This window comes from Anomaloglossus baeobatrachus, chromosome 4 (assembly GCF_048569485.1).
Source record: "Anomaloglossus baeobatrachus isolate aAnoBae1 chromosome 4, aAnoBae1.hap1, whole genome shotgun sequence".
Taxonomy (NCBI): domain Eukaryota; kingdom Metazoa; phylum Chordata; class Amphibia; order Anura; family Aromobatidae; genus Anomaloglossus; species Anomaloglossus baeobatrachus.
Genome location: NC_134356.1, coordinates 638,860,368 through 638,872,926, shown reverse-complemented (window position 1 = coordinate 638,872,926; position 12,559 = coordinate 638,860,368). Strand labels below are relative to the sequence as shown.

Here is a 12,559-nt window from a genome sequence, read left to right as displayed (position 1 = left end):
TTAGGCTATGTGTCCACGGTAGAATGTTGCTGCGGATTTTTCTGCATGAAAATCCGCGACTTTCGTGGCAAATCCGCACCTTTTTTTTGCCGCGGATTTACCTCGGAATTGCCGCGGATTTTGATGCAGATTTTTTATTTTTTTTCCCCCATTCTATAGCCAAAATCCGGATCAAAATCCGCAACAATAATTGACATGCTGCAGATTTTTCCGGATCAAAATCCGCGGCAAATCCGCAGCATGGACACAGCATTTCCAAAATGCCATTGAAATGGCTTGGAAGTGCCGCTGCTGCAGATTTTCGAAAATCCGCGGCTTTTCTGCGAGAAATCCGCGGCAAAATCCGCGCATTTTCCTCAGCGTGGGCACATAGCCTTAGGGTATGTGCACACGCTGTGTTTTTTTGACGCTGCGTTTTTGGCCGCTAAAAACGCACCCGCGGCAAAAAACGCATGCGTTTTTTACCGTGATTTGGTGCGTTTTTTGCTGCGTTTTTGATCTCTGCGTTTTTCCAATGCATTGCATGGGGCAAAAACGCAGGAAAGAATTGACATGTCCGTTTTTTTTTGTTTTGTTTTTTTAAGCTCAAAAACGCAGCTTAAAAAAAAAGTTGTGTGCGGACAGCAAAAATGAAAACTCATAGACTTTGCTGGGGAAGCAAAGTCATGCAGTTTTGAGGCCAAAAACGCCGCGAAAAACGCACTGTGTGAACTTATACTCTTTATTGCTGGCTGCAGAATGAGTTAACTGAGAACCTGTCAGTGAGCTGGTTCTGACAGGGAGTTTGTACGTTGTTTATTTTATTTTTTTTCTGAGCTCCTCTCAATGGACTTAGAGTCTTAGGCCACATCAAAGTAGAAAGTGCTGGGAAACAAAGCCCAAAATTGTTACTTTTTTTTTAGGGATACCATTTGGAAAAAAGCTCCAAATACAATGCATTTACATAAAAAAAAGTCCCATCCGCTTTAGGGTTTGGGCATTTTTGTGCTTGGCCTCCTCGCCAGTTGTTGTGTACATTTAAAGAGCCTGGTGCGGCCTCTCATTGGCGGCCGGGGCGGAGGGAGGAGGACGGGTCCTGTTTGATTTTTAAAGACGAAAGATGAAGTAAAAAAAAAAAAAGTGATGAGATAAGGAGGGTGGAGGCCGGGGTCAGAGGAGTGCAGCTCCGCTACTAAATGTGAGATTACGGGAGACACTTCTGTCCTCAGCGGAGACCAGGATTGGTTTTGCTTCTTCTCAGCCAAGTGGTGGTCATTTATGTCCCCTCCTGAGCTAATGAGCAGATGACGGCTCCTGTCACTTTATAGCCGATTGTGGAGACGATTATGCATGTTAGAGCCCCAAAGGAAGGCGACCATGTCCCCTGCCCCTGCTCACATTGCCACGTGTCCTATTGATGTGAATAGGAGCGGAGCTGCAGTACCTGAGAACAGCCACTATGCAGTGTTGTGCTATGTGGCTCCATTTACATCCGTCCACGGCTGATCCCACAGCGATCACCTAAGGATCCGTCATCAGTATAGGAAAACCTTTCGTTTTTTTGGGGGGGGTTGGACAATCAGTCCAGTGGGTTTTTTTGGGTTCTCTGAGACTGCAAAAAAAAAGTTGACCTATGCTTAGATATTACTAATTAGCAGAGGTGTGCCTGCTCCATAGTGAACGGGACCTTTAATCAGAAAACCGATGGCTAGTGAACACTTGGACCGCCACCGATCTGATAGACGGGCACAGTCATACTGGTGCTGAGATTTGGATCCCCGCAGATCTAATAGTGATCGCCTGTTTTTAAATGGGTTTCAGTCGTGGGGGCCCGTTGGCTCCTATGGGTACGGACAGATCCCAGCAGCCGGGCGCTGTTGCCCGGACTCTAAAATAATCCCATTTGCTTCTGCGGTCCTCTGTATTTCGCCCATCTCTGGGGACTTAGATCTTCCAGTTATCTGAGAGCCAGTAGTTTGTCACTTGTTCCCATTGATGTCTATGAGAGTTCTTTAAAAAGGGAAATTTCCCCTTTGGTGTGCTGCATTCGGCAGCGGTACCCAGTGTACATGTGGTTTTGCAAAGTCCTCTCCCCAATCTGTGCCCATTTTTCCAGTCCTTCCGTATTATTGCACCCCCTGCCCCAAAGTGGTCATCAACCTGTGGAACTACAACTCCCAGCATGCTCTAGCTGTGGGAGCCACGTTTTCACAATAGTAACGGCGTTTGTAGGACAGAGTGCTGCGTCACAGTGTACCAGCGCGGCGTTATCTCGGGGAGGCAGATCTCCCCCTTCTGTGCACCTATTCCCCTCCCGTCCCCTTATCACAGGGCGCACACCCTCCGGGCTTCCCTCTTCTCACATTCTGCCCGCTTCGTCCTGTCCTGACGTCACACCTAATTACAAATGTAGGAGTATGCGTGACGCCGGCATGTGACTGTCATCCCCTGCTCGCTCCGCCACATCCAGAAGATTACATCTGTTTTTGTCTGTTTGTCTTGTGTTTACTGTATTTGTTCCTCCCCGACAATGTTTTTTTTTATTGTTTTGTTGTTTTTTTGTGACTTTTCAATTTTTCTATATTTTTACTCATAAGCTGCAGAAATCTCCACTTGTTGATTTGATCTCCAATTTTTTTTTTTTTACAAAAATCAATCACAAATTTGTTAATATTCTCCATTAAGTTCAACAGAGGAGGGGGGGGGGAATAACTGCGCTCGCCCGCACCGTGGCAGTACCGTGGCTCCCATGTGCAATCATGCTGCCAGGCTCTGATTTATGGCATATACAGCATGAGTGACAGGTTCCCTTTGAATCCTGTGTAACTGCCTTACTGGAGTAGCGGCTACAGGGAGAAATTGAAGTTATCCTCTCTGCAGCCGCTGACTTGCAGTCATTGGGGCAGCGCAGGGAACAGATATAGTTATCACTCACTAAGGCGCCGGTCACATCAGCGGTATTTTGCTGCAGGGCCGGATCCGGTACAAATTCGTTTCAGCTCAATTCACCTCCAATGGAGTCGTGGCGGGATGCGGTCACATGCACCGCATGTTGTCATGATTCCATAGGAAATGAATGAAGCTGAAACGCATTTGTACCGCATCAGGCCCTGCAGCAAAATACCGCTGATGTGAGCGCGGCGTAAGTAGGTAACACTGCTGTATTCACTGTCAAGCATTGTATTGACAGTCTGCTCAGTGCACGCAAACTCTGCAGTAAAGGCTGTCAATCAAAGTGTCGAAGAATGATTTCAGCCATGTTACCTGTATAGTCAACTGTGACTATATCTGCTCCCCGCACCTACTCAATGACTGGAAGCGAGTGGCTGCAGGGAGGATATAACTTCAATTTCTTCCTATAGCCACTGCTCCAATCAGCAATCTACATAGATGTACGTTTTCCCTAAACCTGCAGGTAAATAGCATTTATACCTTATATACACTGTACCACTACAGCACCATCCGCAGCAAGCAAACTAGGTTAGTGAGTGCACAGGTGTGTGTATGTGCGCACGTGCACTCCTCTCTCGGCGGACACCCCTCTTGCTGTGGCTCCCCCTCCGTTCCTTCACTGTTAAACATAGCAGCATATATAGGATACATAGCAGTTGCCACTCAAGAGTTTTCGCAGCTGTTCTGCAGGATCCAGCAGCTTCTTCTACACAAGGAATAGATCTGCAAGCATTGATTCGTGTCGGACCCTCGTCAATCTGATCCCATCTTATGAACAGGACATCAATAGGTTCTGTCTAGACACCCCCTTTAAAGTATATGTCATAAACATTGCACTGGTGGTGGTTCAACTTTAAAGGGAATCTGTCACCAGGATTTCACACCCCCAACCATATATTTGTGCATGTAGATCTGTCACATACAAGTCCAGCAATACCTTTACATGGCCAGGCCGTTCCTCCAATACTGCGAAATCAGCGTTTGAATTGATATACAATGGACGGCACGGTGGCTCAGTGGTTAGCACTGCAGTCTTGCAGCGCTGGGGTCCTGGGTTCAAATCCCACCAAGGACACCATCTGCAAGGAGTTTGTATGTTCTCCCCGTGTTTGTGTGAGTTTCTTCCAGGTTCTCCGGTTTCCTCCCACACTCCAAAGACATACTGATAGGGACTCTAGATTGTGAGCCCCAATGGGGACAGCGTTGCCAATGTATGTAAAGCGCTGTGAAATTAATAGCGCTATATAAATGAATAAAATTATTAATTATTAAATATGCAAGTGCCACCTCCTCTTTGACTGACAGTTCCTTTGTGTGAAGTCATACAGCCTAGAGGCCAGGAGGTGGCAGCACTTGGCTGGTAATAGAACTGGAGTGACAAAGGCTTTAGATCTACAAATAGCTCTTCAGCCTTATTTGCATATCAATTAAAATGTTGATTTGTATCAGTATCGGAGGAATGGACTGGCCATGTAAGTCTGCGTGCCCACGATCAGTGTTTACAGCGGTTTGGATGCAGCCTACCTCAGCTGCGTCAAAAACTCTGCGTTGTACAGTCCAAGTACAGTGGATTGATTTCTAGAAATCCCGTGCCCAATGTGCTTCTTTTTTACGCAGTAAACACTAACCTGTGGTGCGGCTTTCCAGACCGCAGCATGTCAACTGTTTGCTGCGGAATCACATGCGTCCTCTGTAGTGAGAACACAAGCGAGAGACCGCAGCGCACTGAACCCTGATCATGGATACTGACAGCTGCGGTCTCTTCTGTTCTCCTGCAGAGGAGACATGCGGCCCCCCCGGTCAGGACTCGCTGTGTTCTGAACACAGCGTGTCCTGATCGTGGGCACATACCCTAAAGGTACTGCTAGACTTGTATATCAAAGAGCTACATTCACATCTGAATAGATTTGGGGTGAAATCCTGCGGACTTCCATCTTTCTGTAGAAATGGTAATCATTGACTCTCCCAATCACCATGCTGTAGAAGAGGAGGGTCGATCTTCATTTAATAGAAACGATTCAGGTGCCTCTTGAACTCCATATGAATAAAATTTATTTTTCGAGCGCTCGGGAAATCAATACAGCACACACGCTTTGTGGTGTTCTGAAAGTTTCTACTTTATTACATGATGTGGACAAGTTTATATAGTACCTCAAACAAAGAAATAACTCCTCTGAACTATGCACCAATAAGAGCTGCAGGGGTGTGTATAGAAATGTGAAACGTCCCCATCAGTGTTAGGTGTGCCCTATGACATCATTCAGTTATAAGGCAAGATGGTTTCTTTAAAAACAAAATGGATTGTATTCTCTCACAGCTGCGGCTCTGCTTGTTCCCTCGGTGATGTGAATCCTTGATGCACTAAGGGGTACTTTGCACACTACGACTATGTCGGTGGGGTCAAATTAAAAGTGACGCACTTCCGGCATCGCATGCAACATCGTAGTGTGTAAAGGCTTGATGATACGATTAATGAGCGCAAAAGCGTCGTAATCGTATCATCGCTGCAGCGTCGGCGTAATCCATAATTACGCTGACGCGACGGTCCGATGTTGTTCCTCGCTCCTGTGGCAGCACACATCGCTGTGTGTGAAGCCGCAGGAGCGAGGAACATCTCCTACCGGCGTCACCGTGGCTTCCGTAGAATATGCGGAAGGAAGGAGATGGGCGGGATGTTTACATCCCACTCATCTCCGCCCCTCCGCTCCGATTGGCCGCCTGGCGTGTGACGTCGCTATGACACCGCACGACCCGCCCCCTTAACAAGGAGGCGGGTCGCCGGCCAGAGCGACGGTCGCAGGACAGGTGAGTCCATGTGAAGCTGCCGTAGCGATAATGTTCGCTACGGCAGCTATCACAAGGATATCGCTGCTGTGACGGGGGCGGAGACTATCGCGCTCAGCATCGCAGCATCGGCCTGCGATGTCGCAGCGTGCAAAGTACCCCTTAGTCTTTCTTGGATCGGACACACACGCCGAGGAAAACATGATATGATAATCCCCATTGACTTGTTGGGGTCAGTGAGCACACAGACAAGTAAAAGACTGCTATGTGACTAAAGGCCCAGTCACACTAAACAACTTACCAGCGATCCCAACAATGATACAACCTGATAGGGATCGCTGGTAAGTTGCTAGGAGGTCGCTGGTGAGATGTCACACTATGCGACGCTCCAGCGATCCCACCAGCAACCTGACCTGGCAGGGATCGCTGGAGCGTCACTACACGTGGAAGCATGCTGTGCTTGGTAACTAAGGTAAATATCGGGTAACCAACCCGATATTTACCTTGGTTACCAGCGCACACCGCTTAGCGCTGGCTCCCTGCACACCTAGCCACAGTACACATCGGGTTAATTACCCGATGTGTACTCTGCTACGTGTGCAGGCAGCAGGGAGCCGGCTTCTGCGGATGCTGGTAACCACGGTAAACATTGGGTAACCAAGAAGCCCTTCCCTTGGTTACCCGATATTTACCTTCGTTACCAGCGTCCGCCGCTCTCACACTGCCAGTGCCGGCTCCCTGTTACCTGCACTCCTAGCCACAGTACACATCGGGTTAATTACCCGATGTGAACTCCAGCTACGTGAGCAGGGAGCCGGCACTGGCAGTGTGAGAGCGGCGGACGCTGGTAACGAAGGTAAATATCGGGTAACCAAGGTAAGGGCTTCTTGGTTACCCAATGTTTACCAGCGTCCGCAGAAGCCGGCTCCTGCTCACTGCACATTCAGTTGTTGCTCTGTCGCTGTCACACACAGCAACATCGCTAGCATGTTGTGCCTCAGCAGCGATGTTGCTTGCGATGTTGCTTAGTGTGACGGTACCTTAAGGCCTGAACAGTAGATTCCTGAACAGTAGATAATCCTACCACTACTTCTTTATCAGTCTGCATGTTCCTAAAAAAGTGGTGTAGAAATCATTCAGACCCTATAGGTCTTCATCCATTTTTGCTTTCATTATTCAGCTAATAAAGGGGTTGTCTAGTGGATAATTAATTTTTGTATTATTTTTTAAAAAGTGATCAAACTAGTAAAAAAAAGAAATAATATAATATTTATTCATTTATATAGTGCTGTTAATTCCACAGCACTTTACATACAATGGCAACTCTGTCCCCATCAGGGCTCACAATCTAAATTCCCTATCTGTATGTTTTTGGAGTGTGGGAGGAAACCGGAGAACCCGGAGGAAACTCACACAAACACGGGGAGAACATACAAACTCCTTGCAGATGGTGTTCTTGGTGGGATTTGAACCCAGGACCCCAGCGCTACAAGACTGCAGTGCTAACCACTGAGCCACCGTAGTGAAAGAAGTAACACCCTTCGACGTGACCATGTTCAGTCAACAGTTAAGTAGGCATTTCTGTCCTCTGTTTCCAGTGTCGATATAGGACCTGGAAGGGTCAGTGAGGGTGGCTGTTACTACCGTTATTTACACACATTTAATTTTTTTGTTTTTTTTGTTTTTTCGCCTGGACAGGCCCTTTAATATCCGCTGATTTTTTTTTTTTATTTTTTCACTGGTTGAGGGAAGAAAGCTTAGCCAAGTGGTGTTTTTTTTGTGGAGACAGTGGGGGGAGGCTCCTGCTGCAGTCAGTTATCTTCAGTGAGTAGGAGGGGGGCACATGGTGGTGCGGCTTCTAGGACATAACATTTCTTTATATATTCCAAATTTTTATTTGAAAAATGAGGAAAGTTAGCAATCACAGCACAGGGCAGTGGGCACAATGGGCATTTAGGAAGCAGACAAGGAATAGACTTGAGATGTTAGGATACGCTGTGGTGAGTGGTGCTGACTGCCTGATGTGCCGAGGGTCTCGAAGACCCCGGCGCTGCACTGACAACACTGTGAGCAGTCAGTATATTTTCCACATGAACTATACTGATACCTCTCCTGCTGAGATTACAAATATTGCCCTCATTGTCATTAATTTCCTCCTCTCTTTCTCAGAGTCTAGCGCAGCTAGAGATCCTGTGCAAGCAGCTGTATGAGACCACCGACACCAGCACCCGACTGCAGGCGGAGAAAGCCCTCGTAGAGTTCACCAACAGCCCCGAGTGTCTGAGCAAGTGCCAGCTCCTGCTGGAGAGGGGCAGTGTGAGTACAAGGGGACCGACACATGGGAGTACTGTGCGTGTGTAATATCTATCTATCCATCCTTCTATCTATCCCTCTATCTATCCCTCTATCTATCCCTCTATCTATCCCTCTATCTATCCCTCTATCTATCCTTCTATCTATCCTTCTATCTATCTATCCCGCTATCTATCTATCTATCCATCCTTCTATCTATCCCTCTATCTATCCCTCTATCTATCCCTCTATCTATCCCGCTATCTATCCTTCTATCTATCCTGCTATCTATCCTGCTATCTATCCTGCTATCTATCCTTCTATCTATCCTTCTATCTATCCTTCTATCTATCCTTCTATCTATCCTTCTATCTATCCTTCTATCTATCCTTCTATCTATCCTTCTATCTATCCTTCTATCTATCCTTCTATCTATCCTTCTATCTATCCTTCTATCTATCCTTCTATCTATCTATCTATCTATCTATCCTTCTATCTATCTATCCTTCTATCTATCCTTCTATCTATCCTTCTATCTATCTATCTATCATGTATCTATCTATCCATCTATCTCTATATCTCCCTATCCCGCTGTCTATCCCGCTGTCTATCCCGCTGTCTATCCCGCTGTCTATCCCGCTGTCTATCCCGCTGTCTATCCCGCTGTCTATCCCGCTGTCTATCCCGCTGTCTATCCCGCTGTCTATCCCGCTGTCTATCCCGCTATCTATCTGCACATACAGTCATAGCCAAAAGTGTTGGCACCCTGCAAATTGTTCCAGAAAATGAAGAATTTCTCCTAGAAAATTATTATAATTACACACATTTTGTTATACACGTTTTTCTTTTCTGTTTATTGGAAAACACAAGAAAAAAAAAATGCAAATTGATTGGAAATAATTTCACACAAAACACCCAAAATGGGCCAGACAAAATTGTTGGCTCTTTTCCAAAATTGTGGGTAAACATCTTTGTTTCAAGAGCATGTGATGCGCGTTCAAATTCACTTGTGGAAAATTATAGGTGTGGGCAATATGAAAATCACACCTGAAGCCAGATAAAAAGGGGAGACATTGATTCAGTCTTTGCACTGTGTGTCTGTGTATGGCACACTATGCATGGAGAACAGAAAGATAAGAAGGGAACTTGTGTGAGAATTTCAGAGCCAAAAATGGTTGGAAAATATCATTAATCTTAAGGTTACAAGTCTATCTCCAGAGATCTTGATGTTCCCTTGAGTTTCAATAATTTGTATTGTACTTTTAAATTTAAACATATATTACATCATTGTATTTATAAATTTGTTTAAATACATTATGAATACAAAGTTCTTGATGTTCCTTTGTCCACGGTGCGCAACATAATCAGGAGGTTTAGAACCCCATAGCACTGCAGCTAATCTCCCTGGATATGGACGGCAGAGAAAAATTGATGAAAGGTTGGAATGCAGGATAGTCCAGATGGTGGATCAGCAGCCTCAATCAAGGTCCAAAGAAATTTAAGCTGGGCTGGGAGGGGGGGTGGGAGAGAGAGATCTGTGTCAGCGTAAACTATCCATGAACATTTGAATGAAATGAAACACTATAGAGGAGACCCAGGAGGACCCCACTGCTGACACAGAGACATAAAAAAGCTAGACTGCAGATTGCCAAAATGTTCGCAAGTAACCAAAATCCTTCTGGGAAAGAGACCAAGATAGAGCTTTATGGCAAAGCACATCATTCTACTGTTTACCGAAAACGGAATGAGGCCTACAAAGAAAAGATCACAGTACCTACAGTCAGATATGGTGGAAGTCAGATATGTTTTTGGGTTGTTTTGCTGCCTTTGGCACTGGTGGCCTAGACTGTGTGCAAAAAAAAAAAAAAAAATTTCCCATTTTTCATATGGCTAGTTGTATTTTTCATTCTTTATGTATCATCAAGCAGTTATGGTTGTTCATATTACTCTGAATTTGCTGTGCAGCTTTCACTTCATATAGGCTGTGTGCAAGACATCATGAAATCTGAAGATTACCAAAGGATTTTAGATGGCAATGTAGTGGCCCAATGTCAGAAAGCTGGGTTTGTGTCCCAGGTCATGGGTCTTCCAGCAGGACAATGACCGCATACATACTTCATGACGTCCCCCAGAAATTGATGGAAACAAAGCGAGAGTTCTGAAGAGGCAGCGATGAGTCCGGATCTAAATTCCATTGACACCTGTGGAGCGATCTTAAAATTGCTGTTGGGAGAAGAGAAGATGCCTTCAAATACGAGAGACCTGGAGAAGACTGCAAATGAAGAGTCCAGAATTACAGCTGAGGAGTAAGAAGCCTGTGGATGGGTATAGGAAGGGATTTAGTGCAGTTATTTACTCCAGAGGGTGTGCAACCAGATATTAAGCTGAGGGTTGGAACAATTTTATCCGTGCAATTTTTGAGGTTTTGTGTGAAATTATATGTCCAATTTTGCTTTTTTGTGTTGTTCCAATACACACAAAGGAAATAAATGTGTAATAGCAATCATTTTCTGTGAGAAATTTTCTGGGACAATTTCAAGGGTAAGAAAACTTTTGGCCATGACTTATGATTATCATTATTATTATTTATAGAGCACCATTGATTCCATGGTGCTGTACATGAGAAGGGGGTTACATACAAAATACATATACAAGTTACAATAGACAGACTAGCACAGAGGGAAGAGGGCCCTGCCCTTGTGGGCTTACATTCTAAAGGATTTTGGGGAGGAGACAGTAAGTGGGGTGTAGGTTGGGCGGCAGCTCCGCACGGTGGTGGTGGAGCGGCAGCTCCGCACGGTGGTGGTGGGGCTGCATCTCCGCACGGTGGTGGTGGGGCTGCATCTCCGCACGGTGGTGGTGTGGCTGCATCTCCGCACGGTGGTGGTGGGGCTGCATCTCCGCACGGTGGTGGCGGGGCGGCAGCTCCGCACGGTGGTGGCGGGGCTGCATCTCCGCACGGTGGTAGTGGGGCTGCATCTCCGCACGGTGGTGGTGGGGCGGCAGCTCCGCACGGTGGTGGCGGGGCTGCATCTCCGCACGGTGGTGGCGGGGCTGCATCTCCGCACGGTGGTGGCGGGGCTGCATCTCCGCACGGTGGTGGCGGGGCGGCATCTCCGCACGGTGGTGGCGGGGCGGCAGCTCCGCACGGCGGTGGCGGGGCGGCAGCTCCGCACGGCGGTGGTGGGGCGGCAGCTCCGCACGGTGGTGGTGGGGCTGCATCTCCGCACGGTGGTGGTGGGGCTGCATCTCCGCACGGTGGTGGTGGGGCTGCATCTCCGCACGGTGGTGGTGGGGCTGCATCTCCGCACGGTGGTGGTGGGGCTGCATCTCCGCACGGTGGTGGTGGGGCTGCATCTCCGCACGGTGGTGGTGGGGCTGCATCTCCGCACGGTGGTGGTGGGGCTGCATCTCCGCACGGTGGTGGTGTGGCTGCATCTCCGCACGGTGGTGGCGGGGCGGCAGCTCCGCACGGTGGTGGCGGGGCGGCAGCTCCGCACGGTGGTGGCGGGGCTGCATCTCCGCACGGTGGTAGTGGGGCTGCATCTCCGCACGGTGGTGGCGGGGCGGCAGCTCCGCACGGTGGTGGCGGGGCTGCATCTCCGCACGGTGGTAGTGGGGCTGCATCTCCGCACGGTGGTGGTGGGGCGGCAGCTCCGCACGGTGGTGGCGGGGCTGCATCTCCGCACGGTGGTGGCGGGGCTGCATCTCCGCACGGTGGTGGCGGGGCTGCATCTCCGCACGGTGGTGGCGGGGCGGCAGCTCCGCACGGTGGTGGCGGGGCGGCAGCTCCGCACGGCGGTGGTGGGGCGGCAGCTCCGCACGGCGGTGGTGGGGCTGCATCTCCGCACGGTGGTGGTGGGGCTGCATCTCCGCACGGTGGTGGTGGGGCTGCATCTCCGCACGGTGGTGGTGGGGCTGCATCTCCGCACGGTGGTGGTGGGGCTGCATCTCCGCACGGTGGTGGTGGGGCTGCATCTCCGCACGGTGGTGGTGGGGCTGCATCTCCGCACGGTGGTGGTGGGGCTGCATCTCCGCACGGTGGTGGTGGGGCGGCAGCTCCGCACGGTGGTGGCGGGGCTGCATCTCCGCACGGTGGTGGCGGGGCTGCAGCTCCGCACGGTGGTGGCGGGGCTGCAGCTCCGCACGGTGGTGGTGGGGCTGCAGCTCCGCACGGTGGTGGTGGGGCTGCATCTCCGCACGGTGGTGGCGGGGCGGCATCTCCGCACGGCGGTGGCGGGGCGGCAGCTCCGCACGGCGGTGGCGGGGCGGCAGCTCCGCACGGCGGTGGCGGGGCGGCAGCTCCGCATGGCGGTGGTGGGGCGGCAGCTCCGCACGGTGATGATGCAAAATGATGAGGGTGGAAAGGTTTGTGCCATGTATGCAGGTTATCCCCCATCCAGGCCACACATGTTTCTCCTACGCTCATTTCATTCATTGGGACTACCAGAAATTATTGAGCACTCCACTCGGCAGTCCCATAGAGAATGAAGGAAGATGTTGAGTGCATGCACGATGTCTGCTTCATCCAAAAGGGACAAGGCAGAGCCCC

The 12,559-nt window shown here is 49.3% G+C and overlaps 1 protein-coding gene across 1 annotated transcript in view; it reads left to right on the top strand.

Annotated features, from left to right (window-relative positions):
• Positions 1 to 12,559, top strand: part of XPO7 (exportin 7) — a 170,789-nt gene that overhangs the window by 3,811 nt on the left and 154,419 nt on the right. Inside the window, 1 exon segment of the mRNA XM_075346454.1 lies at positions 7,885 to 8,031. Within this exon segment, the coding sequence (XP_075202569.1) occupies positions 7,885 to 8,031 (147 nt within the window).